Source organism: Sminthopsis crassicaudata, chromosome X (assembly GCF_048593235.1).
Source record: "Sminthopsis crassicaudata isolate SCR6 chromosome X, ASM4859323v1, whole genome shotgun sequence".
Classification (NCBI taxonomy): Eukaryota; Metazoa; Chordata; class Mammalia; order Dasyuromorphia; family Dasyuridae; genus Sminthopsis; species Sminthopsis crassicaudata.
In genome coordinates this window covers 16,316,114-16,343,685 of record NC_133623.1, presented here as the reverse complement: position 1 = coordinate 16,343,685, position 27,572 = coordinate 16,316,114, and the positions used below count along the sequence as shown (strand labels likewise).

At 36.6% G+C, this 27,572-nt stretch overlaps 1 protein-coding gene across 8 annotated transcripts in view; it reads left to right on the top strand.

Moving 5' to 3' along the window:
- Positions 1 to 27,572, top strand: part of LOC141548465 (protocadherin-11 X-linked-like) — a 571,918-nt gene that overhangs the window by 222,858 nt on the left and 321,488 nt on the right. For all 8 annotated transcript variants that reach the window (XR_012483963.1, XM_074277360.1, XM_074277358.1 and 5 more), the window contains 2 exons: positions 4,483 to 4,557; positions 5,712 to 5,798. Coding sequence is in view for 7 of the 8 variants with exons in the window: in XM_074277360.1 (XP_074133461.1) it covers positions 4,483 to 4,557; positions 5,712 to 5,798 (162 nt within the window). In the remaining variant the exon portion in view is untranslated. The remainder of the gene's footprint in view (positions 1 to 4,482; positions 4,558 to 5,711; positions 5,799 to 27,572) is intronic.

The following is a 27,572-nucleotide window of genomic DNA, read 5'->3' as shown; positions in this document are numbered from 1 at the left end:
GGATATAAGCCCAGTAGTAGCGCTGCTGGGTCAAAGGGTATGCACAGTTTGATAACTTTTTGGGCATAATTCCAGATTGCTCTCCAGAATGGCTGGATTCTTTCACAACTCCACCAACAATGCATTAGTGTCCCAGTTTTCCCACAGCCCCTCCAACATTCATCATTATTTGTTCCTGTCATCTTAGCCAATCTGACAGGTGTGTAGTGGTACCTCAGAGTTGTCTTAATTTGCATTTCTCTAATCAGTAGTGATTTGGAACACTCATATGAGTGGAAATAGTTTCAATTTTCCTTTGACCATTTATCAATTGGAGAATGGCTTGATTCTTATAAATTAGAGTCAGTTATCTATTTTGGAAATGAGGCCTTTATCAGAACCTTTAACTGTAAAAATGCAAACCTAATTTTCTTAACAAAAGCTGGCTAGTCCTGATGGTGCAAACTAGCAGTGTCTGTTACTGGGGAGACTGATGTTAGTGGATCACTTGAATTCAGGAATTCTAAGCTGCATAGTGGGGCTAAAGCCAATAAGTGTCTGTACTACATTCAGCACTGATAGGGTAAGCACCCAGCAGTAAAAGATCAGTAGGCTGCCTGAGGAGGAGTGAATAGGCCCCTATCAGAAATGGAGCCCATCAAAGCTTCCATACCTGGGAGTGAGCACTGTACTATCAGACTGAGTGAGATAGGGAGCCTCAGCCTCTTAATTTAAAAAGAATGATAAAACAATATTACCTGATGTTGCCACTTTTATCCTTGGAGTGAAATTAGGGTCCACCTTTTTTTCCACAATGGAGCCAGCGAATGAAACATTAAAAACCCAAATTTCAATTTCAGCTTATGCTCAGCTCAATATACATCCCTCTTCAGGACAGCTAATATGATGGGTGGTTACTCCACCATTCTGCTGGAAATCTTCCCCATTTAAACCATCTGGATATTGAACCATGAGAAATATTTTACAAAGGGAATTATCCAAACTGGACTCCAAGGACATAATGAGAAATGGATAAAATAGATTTGTATGTCTTCTGCAAATAGGTTGCAGTTGACACAGTAAGGCAAGAAGAAATCCCTCCAGGATCTTAGCATACAGAACTATCCACCCCTGTGTTCTCATAGGGTCACAGTGGACAGAGTGGCATTGATTTAAGCTGAATACCTCTTCTCTTTAAACATGCCAGAACAGATTTGAAAAGTCATGGGATAAATAGAAAGAACTTTTTTTTACCTTTCTTACCCAAAATGTCAGCTCCAACTACCCCCTGTACATTTTGTCTGCTCTTCATCCCTTATTTCTTTGAGAAACAGTGTTTGGACTGGCGTTCTGATCTGGAAGCTTCAAACCTCTACCCATAGTTTGTCATCATCAAACAGTAACTAACAGAATCTAGGACCTCATGAAAGTGGAAAGTCCTCTCAGACAGAAGTAGAGTTTTGTTCTATATTTTTTTAAAGGGAATGAGAATATCTAGATCAGATCTAGATCTAGATCTTTCTTTAACAGAAAGAAGAGGGGGAGATGAGAAAATCATTACCTATAGTCAGGTTCAGATAACATTCTAAACTAGGGAAGGAATTTTCTCAAATTCAGAAAATCTTATTTGACTGATATATATTCCAGTTGTTATTTTGGGTGTTGGGTTGTGATGAAGGATTGGATGAGGACATGATACATTGGTCTTTCTCTACATTTGATGGGCCTGGAGTCAGGAAGACTCACATTTCTGAATCAAAATTCAGCCTCAGACACTTCCTACATGTGTGACTCTGGGCAAATCACTTCACCCTGTGTGTCTCAGTTTCCTCATCTGTAAAATGAACTGGAGAAGGAAATGGCAAACCATTCCAGTATCTTTGCCAAGAAAACCCTCAAATGGCATCACAGATGGACCTAAATGAAAATGACTAAAGACAATAGCAAATGAAAAATTTGATGATATACTTTTGTAAAAAAATTAACAGTTTTTTCACCATTTCACTAATCAAGCACACTTCAATACATTGTTGAGTAGAATTTGCAAATTATAATGATGTCCTAGTTGGACGACTTTAAAACAAGACATATTTCCATAACTTTAAACTTTCCCAGCCCAGACTGCTATTTCTACTTGATGTAACGGGCATTAGAATGCAGTATTCTGTAGGTGGTAGAAGACAGCTCCAACAGCCATCAAACTGTTCACAGTTGACAGAGTGTGTTTAAATCAGATGCTTAAAGTATGCATGGAAAATGTAACTCTAATAGACTTGGTAAAAATACAAACTTCTAAAAGCTGACTACACACATGGCCCTCTCTCGAGATTTGATTGGGAATCTCCTTCAGTAAGTCTTTTTAAAAAGCTTTATACAAACATAATTTCTTATTCTTAAAGCTCCTTCATAGCTAATTCATAAGTTATTTCTCTTCTCATCAAGAACCCTGGATGTGATCTTTGGCACCTTAAGCAACACTGCCAAACTATACTTAATGTTCCTTAGAAAAATGCACTTAATATTGTACTACCAGAAACTTAGGCATTTAAAAAGAAAGTTAAAAAAGCACCTTGGTAGCCTAAAATATAATGTTAGCGCTGAAGTGATTCTTGGAACTGACTAGTCCATTGTCTTCAGTTTACCTACACGAGGAAGCTGAAACTTCAAGAGTTAGCATGGGGTACAAGTTAGTGGCACAGCCAGAGTGAAAAGGGGTTCCTTCTCTCCATATCTTTCACATTGTGTTGCCTTCCCTGCTTCTGTCTTTTATTCTTTGTGTTACAATTCCATATACTTGTGAACACTTTTGTAAATTAGTCATATCATAACAGTGTATAGTTGTTTATTTGTTAAGTCATGTCTGACTCTTTGTGACCCCATTTGGGATTTTCTTGGCAAAGATACTGGAATGATTTCCTATTTCCTTCTCTAGATCATTTTATAGATGAGGAAAGTGAGGCAAACGGGGTGAAGTGACTTGCCCAGGGACACACAACTAGGAATTATCTGAGGCTAGATTTGAACTTGGATCTTCCTCACTCTAGGCCTGATGCTCTATTCACTGCACTATCTAACTGCCCTATATCAGTGTAGACAGATAAGCAAATATGATCACCTTATTATTTCTCTACAAGTTTTGTTTGGTATGTCCTCTAACCATGTAATTGAGTTGCTCCAGTTTTCCTGCAGAATTCATGACCCAAACTTTGGCATTCTAAAAGCTGAAGGAATAACTATTTACTTTTAAATGTTTATTGAAACCCCAATACTCAGAATGTGATCTGTACAGGGTCAGCTCCAAACAAAGGTATCGAGAGGACCCTGATATCTATTGGAAAATCCCCTTGTCATTTGGATCTTGCAGAGGACAACCACAATGATATTGGTGATAAACATATATTAACAGGCTATAATCTTGGGGTGAGATGATGTGCCCAAAGTCAAACAAGAAGTAAATGGTCAGAAATGGGATTTCAGAAGTGATTTGAATCCAGGTTCTCTGATCCTGATCCAATATGCTTTTTTATACTAGGTGTCTAAATAAATAAGATCCATTTCTCAGTATGTCCTTGGAGTCCAGTTTGGATAATTATCAATGATCTTCTCTCTCTGCCCTTTTTTGGGGGTAATAATATCATTGAGCTACCCTATTCCATTTATTTCTCTTCCTCCCTGAGATGTCTTGTAAAATTATTTTTCTATCCTTTAGAGGTAGTTTATACATTTCCTTGGTAAGATATAGCTGACATTTCTAACCTTATATTCAATAGTGTTGTTTCTACTTCTTCTTATGGCATTTGGGCATTTTTTAGAGTCCAATTGTGGTAGCTCTTTTGTCATTGATGATTAAAAATGGTTCCAGAAGCCTTAATTGTTTGAGGTTGTTTGAGTTTCATCTAGAAATGTAGTTGTCATTACATAATTTAAATGAGCCTCATGCTGAGCTTGCTTTAGACGTTTCTCTTTCATTTTTATTGCGTCTTGCTGTTTTATAAAATTGTTTTTTTTCTCCTTTCCTTCCAACATTCTTCTCTCTAGTGTTCTACAAATTTGTTTGTGATTTCAATTGGTGTTACCTCTAACAGAGAGTAACCGATTGCTGGCTAATGTGGTCTCTTAACTTTTAGCCCCCGTGTGGCAACTGCTTTTTATCAGTTAATTTTTTTTCACTCATATCCATCCATTAGGAAATATATCAACAAGTCTTAAGACAAACTTTTACCACCAAAATTTCAAGAACATTGGCTTGTCGTTTAATAAAATAACATTTTCACAGAGGCAAAAATAAGGGAAATAAAAAACTGAAATTAGACTCAGATGGAAATAATTGAAAAAAAGCATAAATGATATCATGTAATTATCTGTTTATGGGTTCTCTAGCCTTACCAAATTTTATGCCAATTATTCTTCTTTTTCCTTTTATTTTTATATAGTTTATTGTTACTGTTGATTTGTTCTTAGCATATAGCTAAACTTTTTTTTTCTGTTTCCCCCCATAAACAGGCTGCAAATGAGCTGGGGATAACTGACTCTGCTTTAAAGGATCCAAATGTGATCACTATCCGGACTTACCCTATGGTAAGAAAGCAAATAATTTTGTAAGCTTGTGTTTGTTTGTTTGTTTTACTTCCTAGAAACCTTTAGCAAATTTGTATGTGAGATTCTAAAGGAGTAGATCTCATTGTATGCTTGGAAAGGCTCTCAAAGTTTTATATAGACCCCATCTTTTGTATTATTTCATTACTTACAGTATGGCATTGTCTCTATAGATAGAGATCAGTGGAGTAATATGGCTCTACCGGGTGCTATTTAACAAGAAATGATAAGATCATTAATAGATTATAACTGAGCTTCATTATAAAGGCTGAAAGTCCCACTGTTACATCATTCAACCCACACACCCCATTTATGATATTTTAGCATCAATTAATGCCTTTAAGTAAGGGCATACTTTATATAATTATCTTTGATGTGAAGAAATTTGATTATACTAGTGTTCATTAGTGTATCATGGGAAGCAAGCCTACTAGTCCCTTAATCCATTTGATTCTGGGGAGATGGCTCTTTTTGGCTTCAAATTGAAGTCAGGACAGGGTGTCCTAGGGTCTTTAGTCTACTGAAATAGTCAGAGCAGAGCTAGGTCAAAGAGAAAAACAAAACAAAATTGTCCTTGGGTGCCTTCAATCTAATCATGAATCATGTTGCTCTCTGACAAGATCTCTATAATTGGCACCTCAACTTCCCCGGGCAGTGCTATTGTATTCTGTAATCATCCCAACCCCATGATATGTGCACCATTAGACCTGTGATTTCATTGGTTTAAGAAACTCATAAGGGACACTCTCTCTACCAATACAAACCTTTTCTTGATTTACAGAATATCTTAGGCCCTGAGGATAAATGACTAGTCAGAGGTGGGCCTTAAAACCAGGTCCTGGTGGCTTCAGCCTGGCTCCTTAACCCTTAGACCACACAACTTCTCTTTAGAAGGGAATATCTACACCAAAAGATCATCTAGAGCTCTTTTACTTACTGATTTAGCCTGATTCTTAAAAGGCATTGAAAAAACTATCCTGGACATAGTGCAAAGTAAGAAAAGTCATTATGAAGTGCTACTATGTATGTGTATATTGCAAAAATACATTGAGATATATTTGTTCCAAGCCATTGCTGATAGTGTTTGCTGTTACCTAACAACAAAATATACTTTTCCATTTTTTTCCCTTAAAAAGCATTTGATGCCTGCTGCTAGACCTCGCACTCCGCTGAGAGAGCCGGCTATTCAGGAGACCCCTGTGGACCTCTGGATTCCTTCTCAGGTATGGGAAAGAATTAGTAAATGAGAAATATTCATTATATTCGTTATGACTTTTCCTCAAGATGATTTGTATTTCATAAAGATAGCTTGTTAGTGGAAGAAATAGCTATTTAAATGATGAAATTATGTCAATACTTTCTCTTATCCTATATAATAGATACACCTATCTACTTTACCCACACGTAAATCAGACCCTGAGTCAGTGGACTGAAAATCAGCTGAGAATGACTTTTCAAAGGAATGATTTGATCTGTAGTCCATATTACTTAGAACTTTATTGATTGAATCTCATTCCAAGTAGGCCCGCTGTTTATAATCAGCCAGTTAGGTGAAATCAAGTTGTGATTGATGAAGGTGGGCACCCATCTAAATAAGTGACAATTTCAAAGACAGAAAGTTTGTAAAGCAATGTGGTTTTATTACTTTCAAATATAAACCACAACTAAAACTATTCTAATCTAGGTTAAATGAAACCTGTAGCTTCATAGTATCCCTTAGAGAACCTTTATAAACGCCTCTGGTCTTAGTTCTCTGTAACTAGGTAACTCAATTGAATAGATTTATCTGGTTAATGAAACAAATCTTTGACTCCCATTTAATGTAGTCATTTTTACTCTTTCATAGACACAGACTAGTTACTTGGAGCTGTATGTCATTGGTTACAAGAGGACTCAAGAAAGAGTGAAGGAATAGATACATATCACTATCACTACTGGCCAGTTTAGTAGCACATTGTATAGAGTGTCACGCCAGAATCAGGAAGGGGATGAGACCCTGGGCTAGTCATTTAACCTCTATTTGCCCCAGTTTCCTCATCTGTTAAACGGGGGTAGAAATAGTAGTATCTACCTCTCAGGCTTGTTGTAAAGATCAAATGAGATAGTGGAAAGCATTTAGCACAGTTCCTGGAACATAGTGAATGCTACTTAAATGTTAGTTATTACTAATATTATTCCTGCAAAAATATTCAGTGTATTTGTAGTACTGATAGTGGATTAGAATCAGCATATTTGTAAGTTATCATTTTGGTGAATACTCCTGAAGTATATGAGGGGGCTTTGTCTTTTTAAGTATTTCAAAGTATTCCCTGGAGGATATTTTTGTAAGAAGAAAGGCCTTGCTAAGCAAAATTAGATTTTGGAAGAGCCTTTTTTTCAACAGATCAAAATGTTGAATTACTGAATTCCCCATACTGAGTTAGACATATTATGTACAGGTCATTTCTGATTCAGGACCTAAGAAAAATTAGGGATCTGTTTTGAAGTGTGACGAAAATAACACTTTCAACTAAATCAGTATCCACAAAGGCCTCTCAGAAAATTACAAATTCCTGACATTCTATATTAGACTCTCTTGAAGTAATGAAAATACTTGCTTTTAAGAGAGGCTCCTGATGTTAGCCTATTCCTCCTAAGGTCCAGTTGTTTGACCTACTCAAATAAAATCCTGCTCTTTGGATTGATAAATAGAAGTAGATTAGTGCCAGGCATACAAAAATACCTCAGGGATGGGAAATATTTAATCTTGATGATTCACATAAGATACACCATCTGCTCAATTGAGTTCTGACAAATTAGTATATTTTTCATAAGCCTCTACCTATATTAGATCAGAATATATTAGAAACATTAGCCTTTTGTTTATCTCAGGTGGTTTCTGTCTGAGATTCTTTGTGTTTATTTTTCTCAATAACTGGAATCTTTTCTAGTCAATAGATTTTATTCTAGTCTAAGTCAAGCCCTAGTATATAATCGTAGAGCTTAGCAGACACCCTATTGTAATACTACTTTGCACAGGCATAGGGAAAAAAGGAGTTTTCAACTAAGTTTCTGTCATACACTATGCTACTTCTAAAAAGATAGACCTGTCTTCCCTGCCTCCAAGCTATTTATGAAGCCAAGACTGTGTTATTTGGAAAACATTTCATTAACTAGATAGCAGAAGATCCATTTGGTGTATGTAAACAACACAATCAAACTAAGCTGAATTACTGATATGATGGTTTCCAAAAATGTCATTTGCTTTCAATTTTCCTACAAACATATTTGAATTCAAATTTCCTACAAACATATATCTATCTTGATATTTAAACAAAAGTTACGAGTCACATTATAGGGAAGAGTTTGGGAAACTGAATGAGCAGTGATCGAGTTCCATAGAGTACCCCTCCCATAGAGGTCCAAGATAACTGTTAAACTATATGGAAATAAAGTGGGAAACATGAAAGCATAGGTCAGCTATTCTTGGAGTGGAGAAAATCAATGCAAATGTGTCCATTTCCTTAGAGAAAGATCAGCAATTTTGTTAAGATCCTTAGAAAACATTTTAGTAGTACAACTGGAAATAAAAAAAATTGGGAGTCCCAAGTCAGCTTTTTATTACCAGTATGAATTTCATCAACCAAAGAAGATAAATCAGATCTCCCATTTCCAATGCACAAAAGGATCAGTAGTCCCAAACATTCAGTAGAGCTTACACTTCCATAACTGTATAGTAACAAGATGACATAGAGATCTGGTCAAAAATGGCAGATTGGTCAGTTTTATACATGCTTCTTTATACATTTATACACACTAGGAATTGGCGTGCATTTTCTTTTTCATACATAAAGACTGTAGCATCCCATGATGGCTTCACCACCATCAGCTTTCAAAGTTCCATCCTTGGCCAGATCCAGGGTCCCAGAAATCAAAATTCAGAGATCATATGGATGTCAGCAATAACATTTGTTATCAGAAACCCCTTGCTTCAAGATTAAGGCTACCCTTAAGAAAGATCTGAGTCCTCTGTACATAGCTGTAGCTTCAGGAGAGAAAACAAAAATCTCCATACTTTCTGAATTTATGTGCTCTAACAGACAAATCTCTCTCCTCTGCCCACTTCCCTGAAGGTGTTTACCTGAATTTGAGTGAAGCGTGTGTGTGTGTGTGTGTGTGTGTGTGTGTGTGTGTGTTTGTATGTATGTATGTGTGTGTATATGTCTTGCCTAAACAAAAATAAGCCGAGTTCCATGCACATATCCTTACTATTTTAATGACAAATTGATAGAATTCATACCTAAGGATATACACTCCCACAGAGCTAAGGGTAGAACTAAGGCAGAGTGAAGGGTAGCTCTTTCTAAAAGAAGCATATATAAGAATCATATGAGACTTGCTTATCTCTAGCTTTCCAGAAAGAATGGATAGAGACATATAAGGGCTTTAAATAAAACCCAGATTATCCATAAAAGCAGTGGGATCCAAAAAAGCATATTCCCCAGTAGAGCTGGTCTCTTTTCTTTATATAACAACTTTTTCCACTTCTACATTCCAAAAAATGAATGTGGTCATTGAGCAGAAACACAGTATGCCAAAAGCATTAAAATAAGACAGAAACTGGCCACTTAGGGTCTTTTTATACTTTCCCCAAATCTAAGTTACAACTCCATGACAATAACAATAGTTATTGCTGATATTCATCAATTATTCACATCTACAATGTGGTTTATGATTTTGTTTTGCTGCAATGAGAAACGCATATGATACATTAATGGACAATGCCTATACTTTAGTCATGTGGAGGTTTCTTTTCAAGTAACAAATATCCCAGTAAGTCATGTCAAGTCTTGACTTCGACATAAATTGTTTGTCTGTTTTTATGCAGTAGGGAAGGAGCCACTGTGCTTTACTGAGTATGGGAGTGACAGGGTCAGACCTTTCTTTTAGGAAAATTATTTGGGCAGTTGGGTGGAGGGTGGTAGTAAGAGATAAAGCAAGGAGACTAATTTGAAAGCCATTGCTAAAGCCCAGGTAAGAGGTGATTTGGCTAGAACTAAAGAGGTAAAGCAGTGCCTATGAGTGATGAAAAGGTGCAGATATGACACATACCATGGAAGTAGAAACAGCAAGATTTGATAACTGAATTAGACTTGGGAGGACAATGAAGAGTAGAGGTAAAGAGTGACATATGACTGAAAAACAACAAAGAAAGATAATGCTAAGGTGGTGAATCTGGGTAACTGGAAGGATGGTGGTACTTTTAAAAGAAGTGGTAGAGAAATAGGATGGAAGATGGGAAGAAAAATAAGGAATTCTCTTTGGGATCTGTTGAGTGAGATATGTGTCCAGGTCACCCTGATTAAAATATCTAGGAGGCAGTTAGTGATTTAGTATGGAATGATTGAGCTGAATATATAGACCTTGAAGTCATCTGTAGTCGGGGATATATAATGACCCATGAACATAGGGAGGAGAGGAATCAGATGAGAAGAGTGTCACAGAAACTCTCAGAGCATAAAGGAGGAAGGGATAATCATCAAAATATGACAATAAAACTGGAAAAGAAGGTTGGGTATCTGTGATCAAATATAATTCAGTCTCCTACAGTTTAAAGTAAAGCAAACCAAACATTCTAGAATCTTGGAATCGTAGCAAATAACACAATTGAGCCAGTATTTTAATTGAAAAAATGTAGTACTTCCTATCATCAGATCCTATATCTTCTCTCTCACTTTCCCTTAAGAAATTCCCAGTTGGGCTGATCAATTTTTACTGAGCAAAGAAACTCTTGAAAATTTAAGTGGTCTCCAGTTCCCAACAGAAACTCACAATCCTTTAAGACTGCTTATGAATAAAGCAACCTTAAATTAAGCTTGAGTGCACAGGTTAGGACCCAGAATCAGAGTCTCTGCTCACCAACAAAGAAGGATTAAGGGATTGAGATAACTGGAAAAAAACATCCTCTTTATATTGGGCCTAATTACATGAGCCAATATCCAAGTATCCTTAAACAGCAAGTCCATTCAGTGCATATTCTTTTAACTGCATGTCCATTCAGTGGAACCATTTCTATTAGGATTTCTCTGTAGCCATAGTGGTTTGTCAATAAGATTGTTCAGGGTAAGGAAACAACAAAATGATTTCCAAGGTACTCATGACCATTAACTTCCTCCAGGCTCCCCCCCCCCCCGCCTCAGTCTTCCCATCAGATGGTACACTGGCAAATGCTTTTAATCTCCACATTTACACACAGAGAAAAACCCCATTCTGTACCATGTAGTATCTACAAAGTGCTGAGCACTTAGCTTTTGACTGAAAGTGCAGGATGTGTTTTTTGGTTTGTTTCTTTTGTTTGTTTGTTTTTGTTTTGCTTTGTTTTGGTTTTTTGGTTTGTTGTTTGTTTTTGTTGTTGTTGTTACATTTGCATTGTGTGATATGGAAAACTCTGTTTTAGGGAAATGTGAGCTGACTGTTACATAGGAAAAAGTTTAGATCGGATTTGCTAAAGTTTCAGTGTGGAAGTCTCATTGATGGAGAATATCTTTGGGGATCCCTTGGGAACAAAAAATGCCAGGTATGGGGGAAATGGAGAGAAGTAGGAATGCTGAGTAGTTAGGCGTAGTGACAGAGTGCCATAATAAATGCAAAAACTTTTAGATAACAAAGTAATAATAGAATTTTAGAGTGCCAAAGATTTCATGGGGGAGTTCAGCTCAACCCAGGGAATCTTTTCCCCAATCAAAGAATATTGTTGGTGGCCACAGGGACTTCTGTGTTGGTTGTGTGGTTGCAGAGGAGGGAAATGATAGAGTTTGAGTGGTAGAGGTAGTGGGAGAGAAATACTTTAGTGCTCCCACACTAAGGGGAGGGAAAATCAGGTGTTGCAATGCTCTCTCTCCCATCCCCTCAGTTTCATCTCTCCTCTCTGGGTAGAGAAGGAGAGAAAGTTCTACTTAGTAGACATTTGGGTGGGGTATGCTTTCAATTATACATTATTTGATGATTACAGTAGTTAAATATAGTACTCATTTAGTACAACTTAATTTTCAAAGAGTACTAGGAGTGTGCAGTCATATGTCATTTTTCTGGTCAAAACATTGCCCTAGATTTTTAGAAAACTATATGAGGTACATTTTCCCAGAACACTTTATGGAAATTTTAGTTTTAACACATGGTAGACATTCAACAAATATTTGATCTCAATAAGAGACTTTATCAGAATAGTGAATGGAAAATACTGCTACCAATGCCTTTTGGAAACTCATCTGCAACTTTAAAAGTCTTCAAAAGTTCATTAGCAGAATGAAAAGTTAAGTTACTATTCATTTTTAAGCTTTTGTAGCTTAATTTAATTTCTTCATTGACAAGCATTGATTTGTTGCTTTTTTCTCTCCCAAAGAAAAAGAAAGAAAAACAAAACCTTGTCAGAAATATGCACAGCCAAGCAAAAACAGATGTCCCTATTAGCTGTGTCTAAACTATGCATCCCATCATCGTGCCTCTCTTGGAGGAGCTGTGTGACACTTTCCATTATGGGTGCTCTAGAATTCTGGGCAACTCTTGTATTTATCAGCATTCTTAAATTTAAAGGACTTTGTTATGAATTCTCAGCAAGTATATGGCAGTGGTAGGGTTTGATCCTGTCTGAATCTAACACAGGCCTGCTATCCATTTAACCAGTGGTAGCTATTATTGTTTTATTAGTACTACCAAAAGCAACAGAATTAGAGGCATTCATTTGATTATCAAAAAAGACTTCTAGCCTGTCAAAAGTATAATTTACTATATCCATAAAAGTCAAAACACACTGACTTGTAGCCTTTGCTAATTCTATTTCAGTGTGAATGGAAGGTCGAACTATAAACCTCCATCCCTTGAGGCACAAACATCATTTGTAAGGATAGTTTTCCAGGCAATGTGGACAGTGCTTATCGTAATCCATACCCTTGTGACCAGACTCCCAAGCCCCAGCTAGTCTGGTCCTTTTATAATATCACTGTTTCTGAATGTTATAGTTCTATTCACAAAGGAACAACACCTGTTCCCAGATTGCATTTCTCAGGTGTGACCTGCCATTCCATTGAGTCCCATGGCATGTTAATAGACCATGGCAGCATGGCAGATGGGTAACAGTCCACAGCCAGCAGGTTTGTGAGCACCCCGAGCTGAGAAATCCCCATTGTCACAACAGATGGCGATCATGCCTCCAGAGCTGTTGAGCACCACAGGACTGGCAATCAACTTTTTATAAGTTGATAAATATGGCATTGGTATTTGCTAACTAGATGGAGGGCATAGTAACAAATGTTTATAGAATATACAAACAAATCTATACCCATTGTCACTGTGATGAAATCAGGTATGGATTTGAGGTTTTCTAGATTTCAGAAGGAAATCTGAAATGTTTAGGAATTTATCCTAAACTTTTGAAACAAATCATTTCCATACACAAATTTGGGCCTGTGCTGTTGCACATGATTCTTCATGCAGTGCCTAATGTCAAAACAAACTTTAACTTAGCTAAATTTGTCCAGACAGCTTTTTACTTCTTTCCAAATTCTCTGACTTATATGCCTTGTGGTTTTAGCCAGCCCTTAATGGCCTGTATGGTTGATTTAGGGAACCCCGTGTGTTTACTTCCAGTAAATCAACAAAGAAGCCCACACAGCACAAGCTGGAATACATTTGACTCTGATGTGTGGAGGTCATGTGAATGATAACTTTTATAGATGCAGATGCAGCAATGACTCCCCTTACCTCTTTGAGAGGCCATGTAGTCACAATGTGAAGAACTGGCTGCCATGTAAAAATGACTCCCCAAAGCCTGGCTTATTAAGACCTTAGTTGAAAGGGACCTTCAGCATTATCTGAAGAAATAACAGAAAAATATCCTATATGTCAAATGCCCAATAAGCTCTATGGCCTTTACACAGGATTAAACCTTCAGGACGAAAAAAGGTGGATTTCCATTCAAATGATGTATTATGTTTTTCCAGACTGGCATCAAATCATAGCCTAAAAATGAGCATATAATAACTAATTTAACTGTTTGCATTTATTTGATAATAAGCTAACAACTTAATGATGGTCCTAGAAGAAAAAAGCCACAATTGGTATTTATCAGCAGTAGCAATTATAAAACATATCCAACTTTTGTAATAAATTCTTGCCAGTATCACTAGAACCAAGTTGCTTTGGTCAAGAAGGCAGAGCTAAAGGAAAAGACTAATGAGGGCTTTTTCCAAAAGACTGATTCCTTGGTGTGTCCATTCCCAATTTCCACCCAAAATCTTGAGTAAACCCACTGCCCGCATGAGACAGTTATCTTCTATGTAGATAAGAGTTTGGCATTCTCTAGAGGGAAGTTGAGTTGACACGTCTTCTGGGACATCTGACACATCTGAGATCACAGTGAGTCTTACATCTTGTGTTTATTGATATAAAATGGCTCTATGTACTGTGAATACACTCAGTGTCAAAGTTGTAGTCCTGGTCTCAAGCTTTTTGAACCTTGAATGTTTTTCCTTTTTCTATTTGCTAATTTTTTTGTACTTTGAAGTCAATAGACCTTCTCCTGGGTTGTTACTTCCTGTGGACATTTCCCCTTAGTATAAATCCTAGAGCACTGTGCTCCTATCATCTCTAAGCCTTTTGTAATTGACTGTAGAGTTCTTGAAAATCAAGCATAACAGTCTAAAACAAGGTACCCCAAAAGACACTGTCATTAGGCCTTTAGAAAGTAAACTTCTGGCCAGATTTGAGTTAACTTAGAAAGAACTTACCAGGGAAGCCTTAAAAAATACTCCATCAGCAAGTCCATGACAGTGAAGAAGAGCACCTGGTTTGTTGAGCAAAAATCTGTTCTCCTAGTTGCTATTGGATTGCTCACCAGAGAAAACCACAGCATTTTCTCTTCATTGACACTATTCTCCAATAATTTATTAGCAGAAAAACAACATTCATGTCTTTCAAAGCCAGTATGACTTCAGCCCAAGATGTTTGCAAGCAGTTGGCCCAATTTTTTTCCAAGTCCGTGACCAAGTAAACTTGGAATCAGCAGATAAACAATTAATTGTGAAAAAGTCCTCATACTAAATTTCTCAGCTAAAGATCTTATATCAATGGTCCATAATGAATCCATGCAAATGTAGAAGACTAAGATATATTACTCAGTAAGTAAGTGGTCAGAAAATAAGAACAGGCAGATCTAAAATGAAGAAATGAAAGCTTTGTATGAAAGAAGATGCAAACCAGCCAGTTAAGAACAATTAAGTAAGTACTTATTCTGGGCTAGATACTTAGTAGAGTGCCTGTTACATAGTAGGTACCTAATACATGTTTATTGATTTAGTGATTCACTCTGACTAGTGCAGATACTATTAATATTCTTCTCTCATTTGCCATATCCAATTGATTAGCAAGTCATATTAATTCTACTTCCAGAGTATCTCTTGAATTGCATCATCTCTTTTCTATTTCTACTACTGTAGCCCTAATACGGACCTTCATTACTGATGTTCTAGAATACTCCAATAGCCTTTCAACAGGTCTTCTCGCCTTTACTCTTGCCTTTTACTAATGCACTCCTCGTATTACTATCACAAACATTTTCCTTATGCGTGGATATATGGTCATGTCGCTTGGCTCCTCAAGCATTTTCACTGGATCCCTTGTGCTTACCAAATAAAATAAAACTCCTTTGGCATTAATGCCCTTGCAAAGTCTGGTAGCAATGGATCTTTAGAAATGTATATCATATTCTCCAAATAGTTTCTGCTTCAGCAAAATAGGATTCCTCAATGCTTCTAAATATACTCTGTTCTCCTTCCTCTATGGCTCTACTCATACTACCTATGGCTTTTATGCCTTCCTGATTCCTCATCACTCCCACCCACGTTCTTCAACTTATGAATCTTCTCCAAGGTAGCTGTTCTTTAGAACCAATTTTAACTGCCACCTCCTTTGTGAGATCTTTCCTAATCTCCCCCAGTCAATAATGACTTTGCCCTAGCCCTTGAACATCACTTAGCTTTTTTGTTTTATACTTTGTTGTTGCTTTTATTCTATATTATTTTATATTATTATTACTCTGTGAATGCCCTCTATTTCTACTAGACTATAGATTTCACAAGGTTGGGGGCTATCTCATTCGAGCTTCGCAGCCCCTCCCCAGTTTTCTACACATAGTATTGAATAAACATTGGATGCTATCCGATTCACCCACAGACAACTCCTGACTGAGCTGGGACTTGATGGCAGATGTCTCACATCCCAAGTCTGTGATCTTGCCACTCCCCTCCAAATCTCCTTTTTTTTTAACTTGATTCCTTTCTGAATAATTGTTGGTGACAAAATGTCATCAGAATCTAGGAAAAAAAGTAGCTTAAAGTGAATCTCGTCTTGAGGACAACCATATATTGAAGCAAAGTTAAGAGAGGAAAAGATAGCAAGTGAAAAACGAATCTTCATCCTGTTGGTGATAAAATAGCAATTAAAAACAAAATACAGAAGAATTCTAAGAACTCACTTGAGAATTCTGAGAAACAAACAGAACCAGATGTTCCTTACAATCTCTGATTCTGAACTTTGATGACAGACGAATATAACAAACTTTATAAGATAAAGAGGCCTCAGCAGGCTGACACTCAACAGTCTTGTTGCATTTAAATGCTAGAAGATATTTCTGTGGCTGCCAAGGAAATGCCCTTGGTTCATGGCTTTATGGATTGAATATGGTGACATTCTTAACTTGAGGCCTTTAGCAGTGAATAAAATTACATGTACCCTCATATCCATCCTCATGTTGCATGTGCTTATGTAAAATATTTCTTTGTATACACAAACGCACAGATCACCTTTTATCCAGAGGTTCATGTCATCTACATTCCCATCATCTTGCTTTTGAGCTCCACTTTGAGCCCATTGCCATGAGGAAATCGGTCCTGCAGAATATGTTTGCTGTGACTTCCTTCCTTCCCTTGAATATTTTTGTTTCTGTCTAGGCTCAGTGTGTGTCAAGTTCTATAAACAAGATGCTAATTTCAGTGAATTCTACTTATTTGTATTCAACCAATTGTATCTTTCTTTTCAGCAATTTGTCCTCTAAGACAGTGTGACAAAGATGCTTGGGAAGCTGAGCATCCCTAATGTAGATAAGAGGTCGAGAGTGATTTCTTTTTCATCTTGCAACTTCAAGAGTTGCTTATTTGGGCACTGCCATTGATATTCAATGTCATTTTCTGGCATTGTTTGTATTGTTGTTGCCTGTGATTCTGAGATGAGATTTTTCTTAAAATTTAGTAATAATTTAACTTAAGAAACAGATTTGTGTGGGCCCTTTTGCTTTTGCTTTGGACAAATCAAAGCCACCGTGACTGTGTGTGCAGGGGAAGTGATATATTTTTTCATACTTTTGAGTCACTGATAACTTTTTCTTTAATCATTTCTTGCCCTTTTTATAAGCAAAGCAGCACGAGTGATCCAGAAAAGAAAATCTTCTGAGCATCCTGTTTCAGAAAGGTTAAACAAGTATATCTATATTTCACAGTGAATATGTGGAATGTTGCTCTAAAATGTGCTTTATGAATAGTACTATTTTTAAGAGTTAAAAAATAATAACAGTGATAAAAATAGGATAACAAAAGAAAAAAACAACATCAAGACATTGTCTTGAAGGAGAGCAGAAAAGCCTATGTAAAATCCTTTAGCAGAGAATGTGTAATTCATTAACCTCTTAGAATTGGTGTTGCCGTTTTCATAAGATCTAAATAGATAAATAGATAGATAGATAGAATAAATAGAATCATCTTTCTGAAACCAAAATGATTTTGTGGAGCTCTATTAAACCTTACAGGTCTTTAAGTTACCATTCTACATGGTAAAACAGCAAGACTCGGTATTCTATTAAGTTAGATAAGTGAATGCCGTTTTTCTGAGACACCTGACTTGTTCTTGGGATGGCTGGGCTCTGGAAGAATCAGGCTTAGGTATTAAAGTATGTCAATATGAACTATTGTTATTAGTTCTTATAGTACTAAACAAAATATGTATGTGTGTGTTCTCATTTCTTAATTAACATTTGATGCTGCGTAGTTTATGAAACATACATAAAACATGGCAGAACAAACATATCTCCTCACCCCCCCCAACTAGCAAAACTATCCCAGCAATCTAGGCCCCTTAAATCATATGTTAATAATAAATATTAGGCCAATTGCTTTAAGGACCATAGAAATCTAGGAAACCTAGTCCTGAAGGTGAGTGACTTCTACAAGGTCACATAAATAATAAATAGCAGAGCTGGGATTCAAACTGTGATTCTCTCACTATCTATCCCATAGTGCCTAACTAGACAGTGATTTAATTTATATTTAGTCCCAAGAGTATCATTCACTTACTCATTCAATCAATCCGTGTTTGTTGTTTACTGTGTACAAAATATCAGGCTGGATAATGGAGGAAACACAAAGTTCTGAAAAGGCACAATTCTCTTTTCACAGAGCTTACAAATTTCTTTGAGCTTATTAAGATGCAAATCCAGATGATAAACATACTACTATCTAAGTTCATTACAGTGTTACAGATGTGCTTCACATGGCAGAGAAGGAATGTTTTCCCCAACCTGGAGTTTAGGGACAGTGCTCTATGGGAGATAGTGGTTGAAGTCATCAGTAAGACATTTAAGCAGACTCCATTTTATCTTTAAATGGTGATATTAAACTGCTTACAAAATCATGAAATAGAGAGATGAGAACACCAACCAGATCACAATTATTGACTCCACCATAACTGAGCCATTGAGCAAACAGTAGCAAAAAGGAAAATATAATATTCCTGCTACAGTCATTTTCTTCTTAGTGGATCTCTCAATGAAATATTATTATTAATTCTTGAATGATTTAGACAATGATCACAGTAGGGTCAAGGGACTGAATGAAGTCATAGTACAAAAGTATTAAAAAACTGGAAATAGAGCCCAGGTTTCATAATTTTCATTCAATTGCTGCCTAGTTTGGAAATATGTCAAGAAGGTAATATTCCCTTTTAATCCATTACCCACTTATCAAATTGATTCCCAGATATTTTATGGATTTTATAGTCATTTTGAATAGAATTTTTCTCTCTCATGCTGGGCAAAACTATCTAAAAATTAGTTTTACCCTGTTTCCTGATATTGCTCTTCTTCCCCTCCCTTTTCGGTAATCACGCCGATCTTTTGTGGGGGATACAATTCAAATCAATCTAACAAGCATATATTAAGTTTAGCCAATAACCAAAGATAGGAACTAAGTGTTAAGTTGTATAGCACATACTATAAAATTAGAGAACTCCAGAGAGGGGGAGATCAATGCAGGGAAGTCCTTGGGAAATACTTCATGGAGGATGTGGCATTTAAGCTGAACCATGAAGATTGTGTAGGATCTTAACAGTGAGAAGAGGATCAAGGATGAGGACATTCTGAGATATGGAGATTAGGAGCTGACCATTGTGCTCATTTGTTCTTTGTTTTTGAAGAGGGCCAGTGACAGTATAGGCTGATGTCTTGGTTCCCCTGTGAATTGAATTTAAGTGAAGCAGAGATGTACAAAGTCATCAACCTCACTAATCTCTTCCTAGAATCATTGTAGTCCAGAGGCAACATAAAAAACCATGGTGGTAGAAATAAACATGGTATCTAAGGAGCCTTTAATCATAGACCGAGAATAGCATCTAATACCATATATTCTTCACCCATCTTGCCATGGCATCCTCATTTATCATCTTAGAAAAGTCAAACAGGTGAGCAGTGGGATCATTCAATACAGAATTGTTTAAATTTGTTGTGTTTTCTGCTAAGTCATTCCGATATATAAATCCTAAAATCTAGACAGTTGAATTCCCAGCTTACTGTGTGATTCCATAAGGAGGTTACTAGGAATGTCAATAGGTTTTAAGAGCCTACAGAAAAAAGATCAAATCATGAACTTGAAAACTTCCATAATGCTACCTGAAGAGTTTAACTAAATATTAGAAAAGTAGTGTGGTTGACATGAGTTTTGTGAAGAATCATATGGTAACTTTTCCATCTTTACATTAATCACAGTTTCAAAATAAGATTAAAGTATTCCATTTGGATAAATGATATCTTGAGCAAGTTTATATATTTCATTTAGCGACATGATATACATTTGCCATTTATTGGGTATTTTTTAAATAGTCACCTTAAAGAAACTTTCTTCACCTGGAGAGCAAGGAAAGGAATTTGGATTTTAACCTCTAGTTTTTCCTCATACTGATTTCTAAGTGACATAAACTCAGAGGGAGAGAGAATACTTTAAAAGAAGGAGTTCTCCAACTTCTGTGACTACCTCATTCATTTACTGGACCCCTCTCTTTGATGTTTAAGGAGGGAAAATTGTCTGGCCTATTTTCTTTTTTCTCTTGAAAAAATAATTAGCATAACCACTCCCAACTCTAGTCCATCTGGTGTTCAAATAGTAAAATGTTAAAACTAGAAGGCACTTTAGGAATCTAAACCCTCATCCCACCCCCATCCATCACTGAGATTAAGAAACTGAGGCCAGAGGGGTTAAATTATTTCCCCTCATGGTTGCACAGCTAACAATGGTACTGCTGCAGTAATCCTCTAGATCTTATGATTTCTAGATATTATAACTTTTGTGATGGTGTTTTTGTTTCCGCACTCGAAATACCAACTGAGACTCAGTATGTATCATTTCACACCAAAACGAATGAAAACCCTTTTCAAGTTTGGAAATCTAGAAATGTTGATGACTTTATTGCTTTGAACTAATGTACTGTGGATTACACTGGGTAATTAAAGTCAATGGACTGCAAGCACTAGGGATTCTAAAGTTAGATGACATTTCTTCTCACGCCAAAAATCAAGACCATTTCTGAAATAGATGTACTTATGCTGAATAGGTATTTTCAGAAAATTTAAGTGTGAGGATATTGGTCTCAGCATGATAATAACACAAAAGGAAATATGCATTAATACTTCTTTGCTACAATATGTAAATTAAGAAAAACTGCCCTAAGAGTATTGATATTTTCTTCTGATGAGTCCTAGATTAAGAGTCTGGGAATTTCTGATTGATTGGTTGCTTTCTCTTTCTGTCTTTGCTTCTCTATTTCTGTGTTTGTGTCTGTCTTTGTCTCTATATCTCTGCCTCTCTGCCTCTCTCTGTGTTTCTCTCTGTTGCTTTTTCTTGCTGTATTTTTCTGTCTTTAGTGCATGCTTTTGTTTTGTTCTATTTTGTTTTATTCATATTACCATTACTTTGTGTCATTACAAAGGTGTCACAAAACCTAATGTCATCAGGCACAGATTGACACCCCGTAGTTTCCCATATACAGAATTGTATTGAATTGTATTGAAGTTTGTTAGGAAGGATGTTGCTCCAGTGACCAAGGGAATAGTAGCGAACTGAAACATATTCCATGTCTCTCGTTTGGCAAAAGGGCAAGTGCTGTTTTTCACCGTAAGTCATAGTTCTGATTCTGCTAGAGGAGTTCTCTTAAGTTGTTAGTGTTATTCACCAGTATCCTGCCACTGACTGTGTCTAGTCAAGAAATCACATGTCTTGGAGATGCAACATCTGTATTCTCCTTTGCTAGTTAGGCTAGAGTAGCAGAGCCAGGGAATAAAAGACATCTGTCACTGGTTAAGATTTTCTCATTTTCATTCTGCCACAATTGTATAATATGGTAACAGTACCAAAAAGGACAACTGAGAATTCACAGTCAAATTATTGCAATCTTTCACTCATTTCTGCTATAACAGTGAGTAAAAACAACAGCTTTAGGCATTCTTACACACACACACACACACACACACACACACACACACACACACACATGTACACACACACACATTTATATATATTTCCTTCTTCCAGTGTAGGAAAAGTCCATATGCCATGGGTAACTTTGTTTACCCTAGAAGAGTTTGTGAGAATAAGAAATTCTCTTTAAAAAGTCATTTTTCATTTAGAAAAGTTTTCCCTCTAAAATATGCCAATAGACATCTAACAGAAAAGAATCCAGTAAATAGATAGTTTTTTTTATGGTTTGCTTCCTTCTAGAAGTGGTAGAGACAAACAGGTTTGGAGGAAAGTGTCATTATTTTGCTCTTTTTATATAAGGCTTGGCTATCCTATATATCCAAGTTAAAAGTGAGCAGCTATTAAATTGCATAGAAACAAATCACTTCTTTTTATATAAAAATATCACTACCACTACACCAAATGTCTGCTTAAGGTCAAGGGAATGAATTAAAGCAAGTTTACAGCAATGAAGGGAGATAATCTTTTGAAAGAAATAGTGGCATTGATCTGAGCTCTTCACCACATTAAGATTATTGCTTGCAAAAAAAAAATAATTAAAAAAAAAGATTATTGCTTGCATTAGAACTCCAGAGACTTGTTCAGCTTTGAGGTTGGCCTCTGCACTTTCAGAAAATTGCAATATTGCATTAACACAAAATGTGTACCATTAAGCTTGCCATCTTTATTTTATATTCATTGAGTTCTGCAACACAGATCATAATTTCAGAGGTGTAGATAGGGCAGGTCTAGAATGGGGCATACTGGAATAGGCTATTCAGGTACATGTCATTGTTGTCTTGAAAGATGGGAGTCCCATGTGATGTTCTACAGATACAGCATCCTTGCTGAAGAATTCGATGTGGTCACAGGGTGCTCTGAATACCCATTCTTATGTCATGCAGATTTCCTTTGAGCCAGAGATTTGGTTTAGTTACAGAGAACTCACACTCTTAAACAATGCTGCAGAGGTAGCTTTCCTGTCAAGCACGCTCTGCCTGACCTTGGACACCATTGGGAAAGTGCTATTCTAAGCTCTCCTCAGGGCTCTATAACTCATCCATAGGTCATGATCTACAGTTGACCTCTACAAACACAACTTAGGTGTTTAACAAATATTTTAAAATCTTATTTTTAAAATCAAAATAATCTCTTTAACATGTTAATTTTTAACAAAAGAAATACTATCAAATTAGGCCATCTGTCTAAGAACTAAGCTCCTATCCAGTACTACTGCAAGTCTTAAGAATCAGGGATAATCCCAAGAATATGATTAGCCAGACAAATAGTAGGATATCTCCTGAAGCACCTAAAGTGCCTTGCCCAAGTCAAGTCAAAGTCAAAGTCAAATGAGTTGCCCAAAGTCAAACAGTAAGATTTTAAGCTGGTTTCCATGATTATAAGCCAAGAAATACTTTATGCCTTCTGCCCCTCTCACTGATATTTCCCCGTAGATAAGTTACTACAGTAAATTTTCATTTCTCTTGAACATTATTAATCTATGAATTACTAAATATCCTCAGTCCTATGTCTAAGGACGTAGTAATGTAATTTCTGAGATAAGAAGTGGGCGACATTTTTGGTACATTTTCCCTAAATAATTTGAATGTGCTCAGAAACATCTTAGTTATTTGACTCAAGCTAATTATAGTCTATTGGATGCATTCATAGATTGGCATCTGGAGAACAGAGGTAAAGCATTCTGAAATTAGGTGTCAAGGAGAGATGTGGGCTGGAAGGTGGCCTCTGAGAAATTATGACTTCTGCATGATCAAAGGCAGGTCACTTTAAGCATTCTGAGCCTAGATGCTCAGATGTCAAATGAGGGTAATGACATACCAACCCTCCCCGGGATGGCTAGGAGTAAAGCATTTTGTAAAGCTTTTACAAATGTGAACTATGACGAAGCTCATTTGCCTCCAATCAGTCATACTGTTCTACCTATCTGAACCCCCTCCTTCTGTGATAGTCCCTACAACCTCCTGCCCTTTGCTGTTCAATAGTAATGAGATTTCTGGATAGAGAAACCAGCCTCTGAAAATTACAACCAAAGTTGACTTCACCTGGATGTACATTATGCAGTGCAATTTGCAGACACTAGATGGTGCCATGTACAGCTTCGTTCATCTCTTTCCCCACATATCTAAAAATGGTCCGTGTCCTCCAAATTCTAAAACTGGCCCTTTGCATTGCCATATTGCTCCTGATTTTTAAAAAAATCTGGGACCTTAGCTGTTGGATTGGTTTCCCTCTCCTCATCAACGATTAAGGTCTCATGAGATAGTTTGGGGAGGAAACAATTTCCTTCAGACATTCTGGAGACATGCAGGATCCACGTTGGCTTGAGGGAGATCTGCTCCAAGTCCTGCCAATCAGGCATAACATTGATGGAACTTAATGATTGAAGGGTTTCTTTAGTGATTCCTACCATGACCAACTCAATGAAATGTTTAACCTTTCATATTTGCATGAAAAACACATTTTTGTGTATTCTCTTAGGCACATATTACACATGTGTGTATACACATGCACAGAACCATAGAATTTAAGAGATGAAAGGAGCCTCAGTGACCACCTCTCCCTTGGCATCCATCACTACCAGAATGTGCCTGAGGAATCTAGTGCTCTCCTAACATCTTTTTTACTTCTTAGGTACAATGAGAGCTAATTCTCTCTCCCTTTTAGGCATTTTGTCAATCTCCTTTGTAGAGAAAAGAAAGAGAATCAAAATTACACATATACACAGTTGAATGAAAAGCAGTCTGCTCTGATCTATGAAAAATAATCATTCCATCATGAATACAGTACCTTGTACATGACTGTGGTTGACACTGTAGAGTAGAGTTACACCATCTACTGGTTTTCTCAAGACAGCGTGACATTTAACAAATCCAGGATGCTGTGAGTGATGAAATCACTTGAATCTAGTCTCATTTCAAGGACATTTTGTGGCATATTTGTTCTTTATTAAATATTTTGTGATTTACAGATGAAGTATTTCTTTTGACTTTTTGACTCGGTGAAAGAGCAGTCATAATTTTATACAATTTCCTAGCAGAAAAAGAAACAATACCACTAAAGCTAACTACTGAAGAGACAGACTAATTCAGAAAATCCAATAATCTCCTAGGAAGTGGGAGTGTTGTTTGCTTTACTCCTTTGTACCCTCAGATTAGTTCTCTTGCAAATAAATCCTGTGGAAGTAATTTAAAGGCCACCCTATTTGGACATAGGAAATAAATATGTCCCCTTTTTCCTTCTGATTTCAGGCAGAGTGCTATACTTTTAAGGTATGATTACATGCACCTAAATCCCCTTAAAATGTTGGCAAGCATAAAATCTGAAATATCAGGTAATTTTGTCAAATATTTGAAAAGTCATGAGGAATATTCTCATTATCATTTTAGCTTTTGAAAATCTTTAGGTACTTTAAAAAAAATTTAGTAATCTCCTTTGTGAAGCCACTTGGAGGATTAAAAAAGGTCTCATTTCTCCTATCGCATAGAGAAGGTATATGCCTTTTTACTTTCTTGCTTTCGTTAAAAATTTAATTTTCTTAAAATTTCACTTAGCAATAGAGAATATGACTACTTTCCTAAGTGGGTCATGGAAAAATCCAAGCAGCTAATGTTGTTTGCTTGTTTTTAGAAGGTAAGATGGTCATTTCAAAAACTGCATATATTAGGAATCACAAAGGGAACCTATCAAATCCTAAATCCTACTAGACCCCTAACCCTAAGCAACTATGAGGGAAAAAGGATTACAGGCACAACACAGATATAGATTAGTTGCTTTACTGAAAAAAGTAAAAGCAATCCACAAATTATATAAATCTCCCAAACTGGAGATAAGAGCATTTCAAAGACATGGCCACTAGAGCAAATAAGAAGTGCAAACACAAAATGCTTCCATTTTCCTTCTCAAGTTAGGTCTTAGTTCTCTGCTTTGACAGATTACTAAACACTACAAATTCCTATTGATTCTTTGAATTTTCAAAGGTAACCTCGAGCCTTCCTGAGGCTTTGCACAGCTGGGTTGTGCTGCTTCCAAGCTGTGGAGCCTCTCTTAGAATTTCAGTGACAGAAGCAATTCTATTACCAATTGCCTCACAGTTTCTGCCAATTAGTCTGGTTTGCCTTGACCTCAACACAGCATGGCTTTTAAAAGGGAAGGTTGGGGGGTGTGGACAATAGCAGTGGGGATCTTTGTATTGAGGAAAACCCCAAGAAACAACTTTGATTTTTCCCTTTTATTTCAGAAACAGCTCTGAATTCTCCTTGCTTCTTCCATATTGCCCTTAATTTGATCATCATTAATACAGAAAATGGCAACATTTATTTGGTTTTTTTTTTCTGTAGTTTGTGAGTGCAGGGCAATATGTAATTATTCAAGGAGAGTTTTTGAATTTCCTCTTCCTCAAGGGGAAGGTGAGAATAAAGAGGCCAGCCTTTGCAAAAAACAATTTAGAAGAGTTTTAGAGAGAACCAGGACTCTCACTAGGAGGAATCCAACTCTTCTCCTGCTTACTCAGCTTGTTTTTGTTGCTAATTTTCACTTGTGTTCAATTCTTGATTCCATTTAGGTTTCTTGGCAATGATATTAGACTGGGTTTGCTATTTTGATGGGTACCTGAAAGCAAAGGAAAGCAATGTGTTGTTGATAGAAAAACAAAAACAAAAACAAAAAACAAAAAAACAAAAAACAGATGCTTCTTGGAATGTCCAAGATTGAGAAGGATATGGTATAACTCATTTAGAAATAGATAGTTTTTATAGATATTTTATTTTGAAATATTGCTAGATGTCTCTACAAATTCCGGTAGAATGGATAGCCTATTCGGTAGAAAAAATATTCTATCCATGCTTTCTCCCTTCTCAAACTTCTGTTGTATATTTTTATCTCTGAATATTGTAGATCTCCAATAGAATATCAACTACTTGAAGACACTATTGAAGTACAGTGTTTTCTTCAGTGTTGGCACTTTATAAACATTTTGTTGGAGTGGCTATGTAGTACCATGGTAGATAAGGTATTGGACCTGGAGTCAGAAAAACTCTTTATCCTGAGTTTCACCTGTTCTCAGATACTTACTAGCTGTGTGACTGTGAACAAGTCACTTTACCCTGTTTGGCTCAGTTTTCTCATCTGTAAAATAGATTAGAGAAAGAAATGGCAAACTACTCATGGATCTTTGTCAAGAAAACCACAAATAGGATCACAAGGAGTTGGGCGTGATTGAAATGACTGAACACCAACAACAGACATTTTATTGGATTGTACTGAACAGAAAAGTAAGCATATTTTAGTCTGTGTTTAGTCTGTTGTCCAGAATCCAAATACAAATTAAGATCTGCCAGAATTTACCTTACTTCTGTTTCCATCTCCTCACATTTCCTTAGGTAATATTTTCTCCCTATATATAGATTTATAAAAAAAAATAATTTAATTAAAAGCCACAAACAGAGGAATAATTTACCATTTTAAGGAATACAGATTCTTTTTTTTTTTGTTGACATTATTTCCTTGGTTACACTGATCTAACTAATCTGTATAATCTAATCACTTACTTAATTCTCAGGCTCTCAAGGAAAGAAGGCAGCATATATTCTTCCTTAATAGTAATCTGTGCTATACAGAGGCATCAGAGACTTGTGTACTATAAGGTCCTCACAAAGTAGTTTAACCTAATGTGACAACAGACACCTGCTACAGCTGAGTCTGGTTCATCGCTTTTAATGGGTCAACTTTTCAAATAGGAAAGGGAAAATTACTATGGCATCCTGCTCAGTCATTGTCAGAATGACTCTTGAGTCTCCTTTTGTGAATCTGGAATGAAGGCCTGGGGGGAAAGGGGCTTGGGACCCTTGGGAATTATGCCCTTAGCTTTCATGGAGTACAGGCAAGTGAGTCCAGGTAGGAAGTGGTGCTGTGTGTAGGCACCCTCTCAAAGCTAGATGAACTCCAGAAGAGTGAGCAAAAACAGAAAGCCTCAATGAAGAGCTGGGGTTCCAGCATGATGAGAATGGCAGCAATAGGCATGCTCATCCCTTCCTGATGCTTTGTTACAATCCCATCACTAGGCACAAATTAATGAAACTTGGAGAGATTTTCCACATAATCAAATGTGTGGATTGTGTGAAATGTGCTTAGTTCAAATGTAACAGACAATATCATCCTGAGATTAATGTG